The 13,843-nt window shown below is 47.3% G+C and overlaps 1 protein-coding gene across 5 annotated transcripts in view; it reads left to right on the forward strand.

Annotated features, from left to right (window-relative positions):
* LOC126516448 (papilin-like) overlaps positions 1 to 13,843 on the forward strand; it is a 530,520-nt gene that overhangs the window by 109,387 nt on the left and 407,290 nt on the right. For all 5 annotated transcript variants that reach the window (XM_055064066.2, XM_055064065.2, XM_050166565.3 and 2 more), the window contains exon 2: positions 3,645 to 3,703. In XM_055064066.2, coding sequence (XP_054920041.2) covers positions 3,645 to 3,703 — 59 coding nt within the window. The remainder of the gene's footprint in view (positions 1 to 3,644; positions 3,704 to 13,843) is intronic.

Raw genomic sequence — 13,843 nt, forward strand, 5'->3', positions numbered from 1 at the left:
CTTTCTACTTCATCTGGCATTGATCACATCAACTTTAATGTACTGAAGAATACTACTGATAGTTCCAGTCGTTTTCTCTGTCTCCTCTTTAGCCAGTCTGTATCATCAGGTGAGCTGCCTAAGGACTGGAAAATCGGTAAGGTAGTTGCCCTATTTAAATCCGGTGAGAAGCGCTCGCCCTGTAGTTGTCGACCCGTTTCATTAACATGCATATGCTGCAAATTACTTGAACATATTATAGCTTTTCATATCTGCGGTCACCTTGAATCAATTAACGTTTTTGCTCTAATCACCATGGCTTCAGAGAAGGCTACTCATGTGACACTCAGTTATTTGAATTCACGACTGAACTTCACTTTAACATGAACTCTAACGGTCAAACTGATTGTCTGTTTTTTTATTTGGCGAAGGCGTTCGACAGTGTACCTCACTGCCATTTAATTTCCAAATTGTCTGTGCTCTTTGTATTGATTCATTAACACTGTCTTGGCTACGTAACTTCTTGTCTTCGCGTCAGCACTTTCCAGTAGTCAACAACATTTCGTCTAACCTTCGTGACGTCACGTGCGGTGTCCCACAAAGCATTGTGCTAGATCTATTAAGTTCTTTAATATACATCAAAGACTTGCCTGTTAATCTTTCATCCTCAGTTAGCTTGTTCGCTGACGACTGCGTCATGTATCGCAATATTAAATGTTTCAATGATCATCTTACTCTCCAAAATGACCTTGAACTAACCTATATATGGCACGTAACTTGGAAGATGTCCCTTAACGCCTCCAAATGCAAGTTAATCTCGTTTAGTCGAAAGCGCACTAACTCAGTGTTCCACTATTCGATTAATAATACCGTAGTTTCGGCTGCTCCATCGTACAAATATCACGGCTAACTACGTAGAAATTGCGTAACGTGGCTTCTAATGTACAAAAACTAGCATATCTTGCTTATGTTTGCCCACAACTAGCGTACGCTTCATCCACATGGTCAGCATATCAAGATTAACTAATCCGTATGTTGGAAGCCGTTCAGAATAGAGCTGCCAGATACATGTCTGGCAACTACGACTATCATTCTAGCATTACCCGAATAAAACAAGACCTTGCATTTCAGTCATTAGAAGATCGCCGCATCATTGCTCTTGTATGTCTGTTTCACACGTACATTTATAGCAATAAATTTCACTGTTTGCCGCTTCATGCTCCTGTGCGCACACCTCGTCGCATTCACAAAGCACTTAGTTCCATGCTCATTCATGGTCAAACGCAGGCATTTAACTCATCACCACTACCAAGAGATATTGTACATTGGAACAGTCTCCCGGGATCACATTGCATCCATCTCCAATCGTGAAACATTCCGTGATAAGCTGAATTCGTTTCGCATTTATATTGTATAGCGATGTTGCACTTTGCTATTTTTGTCATGTAATTACTGTAGCCCGCCTTACTCAATGCCCTTAAATGGGCCCGTAAGGTAATGTGAATAAATAAATATCTGCAGTGGCCATTCCGAGACTTCCGTTGCTTCGGCTATATGCGGTATCGTTCCATTTCGTTACGGCTATTTGCTTGGTAAGTTTGCTCATAAGCACCGTGGCATGACGACGACTGTATGACGCCGACGCAGTGTCGATGATGCAATAACGAAAAAGGAAAGACGTTGATGGGATGTCAAAGCCTGTATGACGCCGTGGCATGACGGCAATAAAATGACCATTCTTAAATGTCGACGACGGTATAACGACCATAGCGAGACAATGAAGACGACATGAAGACGACGACATGACGACGAGTGTATGACGATTATGACGTGACAAGGACTGTACGACAACCGGATTACAAAGCTAGAGTGACGGCGAAGGCACGACCACGATGCCATGACGACGACGGTGTGACAACGTATGAATGACAGCGACTGTCTGACGACGACGCAATGACAACGACGAGATGAAAACGGTGACAAAATCACGTTTGAATGACGAGAGCATGATTACAATAAAATGACAAAGAAGGAATGGCGTCAATATATTGATAAAGGCGGTATGACGGCACGGCGACAATTGAAATACATTACTGAACTGATGGTGCTCTGGTCCGTGCAGTAAACGTCAAGCTGTTGTTGCCAGTACTTATCTGGGCGCTTTTTAACGACGATTGCTGCCCGTTGCCCTTATCTCGTGCGACATTGAGATGGGACGCCCGCGAAGCCACTCGCAGCGCTCATTACGCCAGCATTTTCAGAACTTGTTAAAAAAAAAAAAAGACTCGGCAACATCAATTTAAATGGATGGCTGAAGCGCATACATATCTGCACCTCAAAAGCGTACACAAAGAATGGATGAAGAGATCAAGAAAGTTCGCAGCGAAGTACATAATTAAACGTGCAAATAGACAACCTGGAGTGATCAAAAAGAAAGTGAGAGAGACAGAGACGCTAATTTGTGTTCAAAGGATGGAAACGAAAAAGCCTATCTAGATTGAGAAACACAGCAAGAAAGAAATCGGGAGAGAAAATCTGTAGAATAGCACAAAGGGCATTGCCATGTAATTTGGAGGTCGAGCTGATACCGCAGCAGAAAATCGTACCATAGGAAATATTTGCAAGAGAATGACGCATGTGTCTGCTGTAGCAAAATGCCTCGGTGCAAAAGTGACTCAGTGCAACGTAATTGGATTCCAAGGTAGCCACCCAGCAAAAGCTGTAGCAAACGTCCACCTTCTATAGAAGCACTGGGATTCAAAGTGGTTGGAAGTATTAATTAGCAACGTAAGCGAGAGACATTTGCTCCCGTTATTCTCAAACGATCATCGACTCGAAGCTTTTCCTCCACTCGACAGAGTTGAGCACAACACCGCCCTTCGAGTAATAAAGACGCTACACTTCTCAAGAATAGCGGTGGACGATCATGAGGCGCAGTGACTTCTGTCGTAGGGTGACGCTGCCATCTACTTTTTTGGGTGGAGTACGCGCCTTGAGTGCGCGAATGTTACAGCATATGGGGTTAAAGCATTGGTAGAAAAAACGCGAAGAGACTGATAGAACCGGAGTCTTTACAGACTTAGGTACGATATAAAAATGGAGTTTTCATTGAAGAAGAATGATCAAGGAGAAATAGCAAAAATGCTAGACTGCGATAGATGTATAATCTGACTAAATGAATCCGCCCAGGTGACTACTAGTTGCCGCTCCATTTCAAAAGTTAGGCAAATAGGAATATTTGTAGTGATCAAAGAACATCGTGCCGTTAATAAAAAAAAACACCCGTTAGTAGTCGACGCTTGTGTAGTGCGGGCCTTCTTCTCCGTATTTTTCTCGTCCTCTACAATAGTGCCAGATTTCCCAACTTTTAATGCCGCACCCGCTGCAAAGCCATAATGGCGCTCTAAGAAATTGCAAATAAATAAATAAATAAATAAATAAATAAATAAATAAAGTATGATCATGAATAACTGATCCAGTTAACTTAGTGAAGTTCCTCGTCAAGTTCTCCCTGTTGGCTTTCTTTTGTGTCTGGAGAACAACCAAATCCTTTCCTTGATAGATAGGCAAGCGCCACTTATGATTTTCGATTTAAATGCCTGCTCAGCATCTGTGAGCTTCGCTGAAAATGAGCTTAAAGTGCTATTTGTATTTTTCGTTTACAGAAGGCCTTGTGTGCGTGCCCAAGCCAGCCAGTACTGTTGAAGACCTGGATTACTACAAGGTCTGTTCCCACTGCCATATTTACAAAAGATTACTGCTGTTTTCAGAAGGAGTGTACAGCCCCTTGCGGACTCGTAAGACCACCACATCACATTTTCTCAAAGCGAGACACCTTTGCCCATACGCGGGCTGTGCATTTCGAGGGGCATTCATCTTTTGCTCCACCGAAAACGAATCACACTTCGTTGCTCGTACGCCGTGGACTTGTCAAGCACTACGGCCATCTTCAACTGACAGCAGGGCCGTGTTGTGGAGCTACCGGCAGATAAGCCAGCGCCGGTTTAAGAAAGGTCCATCGCTAGGAATGGATATGTTGACTTTGGGTTTACAGCCGTACTTTGGCTAAAACAAAATAGGGGCGAAAACTTTCTGGTTCGCCCTCCTACTTTAGCGTCGATCTTAAGTTCAGCTAGTTTTATCAGAAACATTCTGTGACGAACTCTATGCTCGATGTAATACCTCCCCATGTGTGGTGTCTTTAAGGAAATAAAGAAAGAAAGAAAAAACAAACGCTGTGAAATGATTTCGAGTAGTTGAGGAAGACTGCATCAACTAGGTTGCCACGATCAAGTGATATGTGAAGTTCGTAAATGAATCCCGATTGTTTTGTGTCACATGAGCAACCCTTTCGAAAATCGTGCAGCTATTTGTAAAGAATGTTCTTTCAAAATAATTTTTTACTTGTATATCATATGCTCAAGAAGTTTGCGTATAGTACTCGCTAGTGAAATCGTTAGCTAGTTGGGACTTGAGCGGTGAAGAGCGTACCACGAACGGCTTCTATGAACATTTAATAATGTTTCTAATATTTACAGCCAGGTTTCCGGGTCGCCAGACAAATATCCGCGGGAAACCGCTCGCTCCCTCCGATCTTGCAGCACGATCGATACAGGCGTCACTGGAGCTGTCCTCGTGCCTGTTGACTTTAACTTGGTTTTGCTGGCCTTGTCGAGCAAGGGTTCGTACTACGGCGGCAATCTATTTTTGCCTCAGGCTAGCTCGCTGATCTGGGGCAACCTTGGTGCTTCGCTCAGTGGCTTTGGCGCTCTGCTGTTGAGGGGCGATGCCACAGGTATGATTCTAGGTGGCGGCAACCGCATTCCGAAGGGGTCGGTGGGCAGAAGCTCAAGTTCAGTGTTGTTTTGTGCACGTTAATGAACGCCATGGTATCCATATCATTCATGACCTATTCGCTGGGGCCTCTCATACTTTGTAGGCTGTTCTCGAGTGTCTAACACCATAATTTCCTATTCATGTTGTCCCGCAATTCTGGGTCATAAATGGCAGCATCTAACGAATGGGAAAATTCGGAAGCCCTAAGTAGGTTCCTTTTGTGGTTGAGTTTCTAGCAACCGTCCTTCAATTCGCCGTGCCTCACCGTGTGGGTCATTGCCCTTTGCTCCGGAAATCTAGTTTACCTCACGGTGGGGGTCATTGCCCCCTGCTTTGTCTTGGAAGGAAAGCGGCGGCCTTGTGGGGGCGCCACCACAGCCACTCGGCAAAACCAGCTCTTACTTTTGAATAAAGCCAGTTGACTCTCCGTTCTCAAGTTGTCAAAACGTGTATTCCTTGCCTCCGCCAAACTGAGCTTCCAAGAAGTGGTGACTCAGGACATTTGCATTTTTATTTTCGAACACTATCCATGGCCGATGCGGCTTTTACGTCTCCTATAATTGCCGCACAGTTTCAGCTTCCCAGGTTTTGGCTCAAGAATCCCCAAGTTTGGTTTATGCAAGTAGAGAACCATTTTTAACTGCGGCGCATCACTTCACAGACAGTAAAGTACGTGCACATCGTCGCCGCGCTGCCCTCCGACATCGCCAATGCCATAGACGACTTGCTGACGGGTACGCCTTCTGCCACAGCATATGCCGACCTGAAACGCACGGTCCCGCAGCGCCTCGAGCCATTGCAACAGTGTAGGCTCCAATAGCTCCTCTCCGAGGAACTCGGCGACGAACAACCATCACAACTCCCGCACCGCTTGCGTTAGATACTAGGTGAGCACTCTGCAAAGGAGAGCCAGCTTCCAATTTTGCGCAAGCTGTTCTTGCAACGCTTCCAACTGTCCGCACCCATGGTACTGGCTCGTTCCGACGAGACAAGTCTCGATCAGTGAGCTGCACTCGCTGACCGTATATGCAACTGCTCGTCTGCGGCACAGCTACCTATCGCCGCTGCGAGAGTCTCAGAGCCAGGAAACCGACTGTCGCGCCTGAAAGAAACCGCCTTACCAGTGCACTGGAGGAGCTGACGACGGGTGACAACACTGGCGACCAACCATTCGCCTTCACAGCCTCGCAGCGCACCTAGAGACTCGCCGCGGCAGTAGCTCTGGTACCACCATCGCTTTCGCGAAAAAGCAACTCGCTGCACCTAGCCCCTTTCGTGGACGGGAAACGCACCGGCCAGTCACTAACTGCGACTTGTGACATCGGCATCCGCGCAAGCCGCCTATTCGTAGTCGACCGCATCACGTGTCCGCACCTTTCTGTCGACACTGGATCCGAGCTGTCTATTGTTCCCGCCACGGCCGCAGATCACCAACGCGGAGAGTCCACACCGAAGCTCCACCCAATAAACAACACTGCCATCGCGTCGTATGGGCTGCAGTCAATAACGGTAGACATAGGACTCCGGCGCTTGCACAGATTGGTGTTTGTGATCGCCGACCTGTGGGCCAGGTTGGTGGTGGTGGCTAGGTTGGTTGTTGGTGAGGTTGGCCTGCAGTCCAACCTCTCCTCATCTGGAATCCGTACGTTTCGGCCGATCTCAACGTACGATAAGATACTTGCTGAGTACCAGCAACTCATGAAGCTCCGAAACGATGCGCTTCCCGTGAAACACAAAGTGACGCAACATGTCACCATCACCGGCCCACGTGTCGCCGGCCGGCCACGGAGGCTCTCTGGGCGGAGGTTGGAAGTAGCCCGCCGTGAGTTCGAACACATGCTTCAGCTCGGCGTAATTCGACTTTCCTCCAGCAATTGGTCTTCACCTCTCCATCTGGTTCCAAAGCAGGACAGTGGTAACTGGCCGCTTTATGGCCATTTCTCAGCTTTGAGTGCCTTGACTACTCCGGATCAGTATTCGTTTACCCACATACATGACTTCAGTGCTCGTCTAGCAGGAACCCAAATATTCAGCAAGATCGATTTGGTGAGCGCGTACGACCAAATTCCTGTCGAACCCAGCGACACTCAGAAGAAAGCAACCACTACTCCATGGGGCCCATTTGAGTTTATCCGTATGGCTTGCGGTTTGAAGAGTGCGGTGAGAACTTTTCAAAGGTTCATGAACGAAGCTACGTGCACACTCCTATTCATTTTCGCCTACCTTGACGACATTCTCGTTCCAAGTCGCACAGACGAAGCGCACAAATAGCACCTTCGCGTTCTTTTTGAGAGACTAAATGAACACGGCCTGGTCTTAAAGCCCCAGAAATGCAGTTTCGGAGTTGAAGCCCTGCATTTTCTTGGCCATTGCACTCTACCGCAAAATATCAAGGCAATGGAATCACATGTGCGGGTAATCGAGGACTTCCACTTTCCAACCTCCTTCCAAAAGTTGCGCGAGTTTATGGCGTTCCTAAATTTTCAAAGGCGCTTCAAACCATCCTGTGCACAAGTTCTTCTGCAGCGTACTGACCTTCTGCGTCGCGACTCTAAATACACGCCTACCTTCCACTGGTGCTTTAGTACCAATCAGGAAGCCAAAACGCGGTTGGCGACTACAGTGTTGCTGATTAATTTGTTGCCCGACGCGCCTTCTCGATTTATGGTAGACGCGTCGACTATGGCAGTGGGTGCACTACTGCAGCAACACGATGACACAGCTTGGAGGTCGCTGGGCTTTTTCTTAACTCGCCTCAAATCAACAGCATTTCGCTACAGAACCTTCGGATGGGAGATATTGGCCATCTATTGCGCTGTCAAGCTTTTCCGTTTTTTTTTTCTTAAAGGCTGTAGCTTTTACATTCTGAGCCAGCACAATCTGTTAGCCTTCGCTTTCAATAATAAAAGTCCCTCGTATTCAGAACGTGAGCTTCGGCAACATTGCTTCGTCACCGAATTTTGTACGGACATCCGCCATATCTGTGGTACCGAAAGTCTGTCAGCTGACTCTCTGTCGCGGATTGGCGCTGTGCCTGCTGTCTTGTGGATTTGCTAGCTCTATCCTCCGTCCAGTAAAACGACCCCGAGCTGTGCCAATTTCGGGAAAAAGGCTCGTCGCTCCAGCTTGCGGAGGCGCCGTTTCCCTACACAACATTGGTCGCGGGCGACACATCGTAGGCAACTCCTCGCCTGCTCGGTGCCCATCAGTTTTGACGGCCACTATTCGTTTCACTGCACGGGATAAGCGATCCCGGAATCAGAGCGACACAGAGGCTTATCACAGAGGGCTTCGTCTGGCCAGGGTTCGGCAAAGATGTTCGAAGCTGGGCAAGCTGCCAAGCCGGTAAAGCCGTGAAAGTGACCGAGAAAACGCGTTCAGCAGTGCAGCCATTTCGACCACCAGACAGCCGTTTCGATCACGTGCATTTAGGCATGGCGGGGCCTCTTCCGTCCAACCATTGTTTCAGGTACCTCCTCACGTGTGTCGATCGGTACTCAATGTGGCCTGAGGCGACGGCTCCACAAGACACCACAGCCGAAACAGTGGCAGAAGCATTTGTTGCCACGTGGGTGTCGCGGTACGGTTGCCCTTTGCGCATAACTACTGACTGGGGCCCACTATTCCAAAGCTCGCGTTTTTATACCCTGGCTAGACTGCGCGGCACGTGCCTTAATAAAACTATGGCTTACCACCCACAGAGCAACGTCTCCAGCGACAACTGAAGGCGTTATTCACCGCCACACTCGACAGACAGCACTGGATGGAAAGCCAACTCCTACTACTTCTGGGGCTGCGAACAACAATCAAGGATGACCTCGGATGACCTCGCAGCCTAGATGCTCTATGGGGCACCAATCCGCGTTCCAGGCCAGATTGTCGGCACCCAGCAAGGCACTGCGCCAGTGGCCGCTCAGCATTTAGAAGGCTACATTCCTGGCTCGACCACCCTTCGACCTACCCTGCCACGTGTCCCCCGCGGGCAGCCTGTGTTTAGTTTCGCGACAATGAACACAACCATACACGTCTTTCTGCGGCGCGACTCTATCAAACCACCATTGACTCCTTCCTATGAAGGCCCCTTTCGCGTGGTTGCGCGTTTAGAGAAAACCTTGAAGATTGACGTTCTCGGCAATGGAGAGACAGTGTCGTGCAACCGCGTGAAACCAGCCAATGTTGGACATTAACTCTTCATTCCTTCCACCATTCACACCTGAGCCTCCGGCGTGTGGGGGGGGGGGGGGGAGGGGAGTCTTGTTTGCCATCGACATGGCCGCCTTCGCTAAAAACACGTCCATTCTCACAATTGTCTAGAACTTTTTATTACGAACAGATCCAGCCTAAGAACGTTTGTTTGAATACTGGGCTGGGATAATCTAGCGATTTTACATTTACTCAGGGCTTCGAGCGGGATTTCAACGACGCTCCACCTACTTTCATCACCAAAATCAGTCACTATTCAGGTGCATATAATAATAAGGGTACAGAATTCCTCGAAATTAACTTTTATGCTATACCAGCCCTGCGCAGGTTACAAAATGCGGTTTAGTCCGCAGCACACACTTTGATAACACCGCGTAGGAGCAGCCATGGGTCAGAAATGTCCAGTGGGCCTTAAGAGAATTGCGCTTGCTTATCCGATATAAACCTTCACCATGTTTAATGAAGTGAACAAAAATAAGACGCTATTTAAGAAAAATCATCCTACAAAGGAGATTTGCGGATTTGTCTGTGCTCAGGTGTCCGCCACCCATGAAAGCGATGGCGTGATAACGACGCGGTGAACACGCCGATGGCAAATTTTGAATGCCGGTTACGCATGTGAAGTTTCGGCACCATGGGGACTGAGAGGGGGCTCAGCTATAGTACATAGATTTCAAGGGTTGCTATTATGAATAAATAGCACAGGACCGCTGAAAAAGTTCGACACGCATGGGGCGATCGCATAAGAAAGCGCAGCCTGAGGCCATACTCGCTTGTTAGCTCTCAGGGACACGTCTAACTGTGCCTGATGTCACGTTCCTGATGATGTCTTATGGAGCGACCAACGGTCTGTGCGCTGGCGAAGCCAGTCAGCACGAGGAGAATTTTATATCACTGCGCATGGTCAATGCATAGCCGTGTCGTTTTGTTCCCCGCCCCCCCTCCAGACAAAAACCGCAATAAGATGTCATTAGAAGCGCCAAAACATGCACACAGCTACGTCCATTGTTAAAGGAAACATGCATTAGCAGGTCATGAAGGAATTCACTTATTAAGGCGAAAGCCTTTCTTGGCTCATGGTGAAGTTTGTGTCAGCAGACCTGACCGCCGGAGTGTCCGCCGAAGCTTCATCACGTCATATGGAGATAGATTAAAGACAGATTAAAGAACGAAAAATGATTGATAGTGACAGTTAGTGAATGATCCTGTTATAATAGAGTTTGGTAGAGGTTAATAATCACTAGGTAAGGATAATAATGGCTACTAATGACTTGTAATGACTACTGATGACTCCAAAATGACCATAATGTCAATGACGGCTCGTAATGACCACAATTAATTACAAATTACTACAAATGCTTAATAGTAAGCAAGAATGAATAATAATGGCTGAAATGACTTGTAATGACTAGTAATGACTATGAAAGGATCAGTATGTCTAACGACAACGTGTAACGACTACAATTGGTTAGAAGTGACTAAAAATGCCTAGTAATGACCAGTAATCACTAATGACTGAAATGACTTGTAATGACTATTGACGACGATGATACGGCCAACATGTCTAACAACGGCTTGTAATGACCAAAATTGATTACAAATGACTAAAAATGCTTAGTAGTGAGTAGTAATGACTAAAAGAAAGAATAGAAAAAGAAGAGGTAAAGAGAAAGAGGCGAATGATAAAGGAGGAAGAGTAGGCTTTCGCCGTTCACCTCTTAAGAAAGATAAGAGACGCTCTAATTTTTGGCAAGTATGAGAACGTCACGCTTTGCCGCAGATGCCTTGTGGAAAATGTAACTGAATTATTGTTTTGTGTATTTGAATTGTGTATCGACGGTACTCCCGTGACGTTATGCACTTCGTCAGTGGGCTTTCCGTCAATCGTCCTTCAGTAACTGCAGCAGCCGCAAGACATGACCTCGAGGCCTGCATGCTCCCTTTAAGCAATCTATCTACCTGTGGGTTCCTCTGCTCATTTCATTTTTACACAGCTCAAATATAAGGTATCCTGGCATCGAGAAGAAGTGTGTTCTCATTGTTTAGCACGTCAGTGCCCTCGAAAAAAAAAGTAAAGGAATACTTTACAGGACTGTGTAAAATCGCAAGTGAGGTTGACTCATGCTATATTATAGGAAAACGGTCTACGAATACCTAAGAAGCATTTACATTCGTAGAGCGTTTGTGCTGTGGGGAATTATTAGCTGTGGAATGTCGCTTCTTGCTGGTCCCGCAGCCGCTTCTAAGGCAAAGCAAAAACGCGTAGCTTGCATGACAAGGGCAAATTATAGAGAAAACATGGGGAAGGTGCGAGATGAAAATTCAAGCTGACGAGCAAAACGAGCACAATGTAAAAACGGGAGCCAACGTTTCGACAAGTCCACTTGTCGAAACTTTGGCGCCCGTTTTTACTTTGTTCTCGTTTTGCTCAAACGCTATACATGAAATCTGAAGTTTCCGAGTCACGCGCATAACTTTGATATTCGCCGAGTGAACTTGAAGCAAACAATGGACTCAACAGTGCTGAAACCAGAACGAATTCGGCTTCTAGCGAGCCGTTCCAGCTTGGAAGGTGGCCACTGCGCATACTGACATCGTGATTGATCGTTCCATCCATCACAGCAATGTTTGGCGCCACTATTGTGCTCTCACAAACACGTCAAATCTTGCGCCACGACACTTCCGACACAGACACTTGGGACCGTTTTAGCCTTCCCCGTTTTTGGATAGCTGTTCTGTCAATCAAACTGAAACGCGATAAAGTCTTGGTTCATCCCCTTTTTACTTCTTCCTTTCCTATTTTTCGGTGACTCCGAAATGTGTGGCTACCGCTCAGAGCACCCTCTTTCATTATTTGAGCGGCACGCATTGAGCAAACAAAGAAATGAGTCAATTCCGTAGGGGACAACGCTAATTATAATACACTCGGCTTGCTCTCTTTGAGAGCTTCACCTGTTGGAAAGCTTTCACAGTGATTTTCACCCCAGCGGTCGCCTAGCGGTAAAGCATCCGCCTCGTATGCGGGGTAGGTCCCGAGTTCAAATCCCGATGCCTCCGGAAATTCAGTTTTTTTTTTTCTTGTAATGAGTAGAGATGTTTCCTGACCTAGTGCTCGGATTTTCGTTGGCGTTCGCATATCAAAATATTGCCAAATAGACATTTACGAGTTGTCTATGGGCACCTCTTGTCTAACCTAAGGTGGCTTTGTTGAAGAGAATCCGCCGCGGCTGTGGGAAGCAAGTGCTCACGCCATGTACCTGCTGGTAAAATAGGTACAATCACGTTTTCGGTCTGGTGCTCGGGCAGTATGGGACCTCGACGTTTGGAAAGGGGTGTTTGTCTCTTACCCGAAGGTGTCCTCATTTCATTAGCTGCAATTAGGGCGCCACATGGGAAATGGGCGCCATGGGATTAGCCCAAATACGAGGGGCGTTCAAAAAAGATTTCCCCTGACCCACTTCCTGTGGACGGAGAGCAATGAAACTTTGCGGATTTATTATTCCTTCTCTACATACGTGCCACCCAGGGACACACACTTTTCCCATCTTTTTATGCAACTGTAAACACCTCGTTTGCAGAAGTCGAGAGGTTGCTCCAAAAGCCATGTTGTGACTTCAGAATTCAGAGTATCATCATCTGGAAAGTGCTTGCCCTTATAATATAACTTCATTGTTGGAAAGAGGTGGAAGTCCGATGGTGCGAGGTCGGGTGAATAAGGGAGATGCGGTAGAATTTCAAAGCCGCAGCAGCGTGCTTCCATCTGGGCTTTGTCTTGCAGAAGGCGTACACCTTTGGTGAGCATGCCACGTCTCTTGCTTTTGATGGCCTCCGGCAATTTCCGCAGCAGGAAATCATAGTGTGCCCCAATAATTGTGGCACCCTTTGCTAGGAAATCCATCAAGAGTGATCTGTGCTGGTCCCAAAAGACTGTGAGCATGACCTTGCCCGCCGAAGGTTGGGCGCATGCCTCCTTTGGAACCGGTGAGTCCAAGTGCTTCCATTGCATCGACTGGACTTTAGTCTCCGGATCATAGTGACGGACCCAGCTTTCATCCTGTGTAATCAGTCTGTTGAAAAAGTCCTCCTGGTTTCCATAGCACATGGTCAAAAGAGCCTGGGAGCATTCGACTCGTCCCGGCTTTTGGAAAGGTGTGAGCAGCCGGGGAACCCAGCGAGCGGATACCTTACGCATATGAAGATGGTCCTGAATGATTTTTTCCGCGGACCCCACACTAATCTTGACACTTTGGGCTAGGTCTCGAACGTTTACGCGGCGATTTTCCAAAATGGCGGCCTCCACTTGCTGGATCGTGTGTTCATCGATAGCGGAGCCGGGTCTCCCTGCAATCGGAGCCGTTTCCACCGAAGTCCGACCACACCTGAATTGACGATGCCAGGTCTTCACTACATCATATGATGGGGAATCCTCCCCATAAACCTCTTTTATATCATCGAACGTCTCCCTTGGAGTGCGGTCTTTCAAGAACAGGAGCTTGAGGACTGCTTTGTATTCCACTGCATCCATTATCACATCTCACACCATTTCAGCACCTGTAAAAGAAAGACAGTTATTAGTTCAGAGTTGCACATTGGCACGTGACCTATACTGACATATGTCATTACACATGCGCAGTTTCAGCATCCTGCAATAAGTAGAAGTGAGTCAGGGGAAATCTTTATTGAACGCCCCTCGTATCACTTTTTTTTTTTTTGCTCATGAGGGTTTAGACAGGAATTTAGAGCGCGGGCTCCTTTCCCAAGCATATCGCTCCTGAAGCAAGCGGAACGTCTGGCCGGGGCACACTCGTGCCCATTCGATTTCCAA

Source organism: Dermacentor andersoni, chromosome 1, assembly GCF_023375885.2.
Source record: "Dermacentor andersoni chromosome 1, qqDerAnde1_hic_scaffold, whole genome shotgun sequence".
NCBI lineage: Eukaryota > Metazoa > Arthropoda > Arachnida > Ixodida > Ixodidae > Dermacentor > Dermacentor andersoni.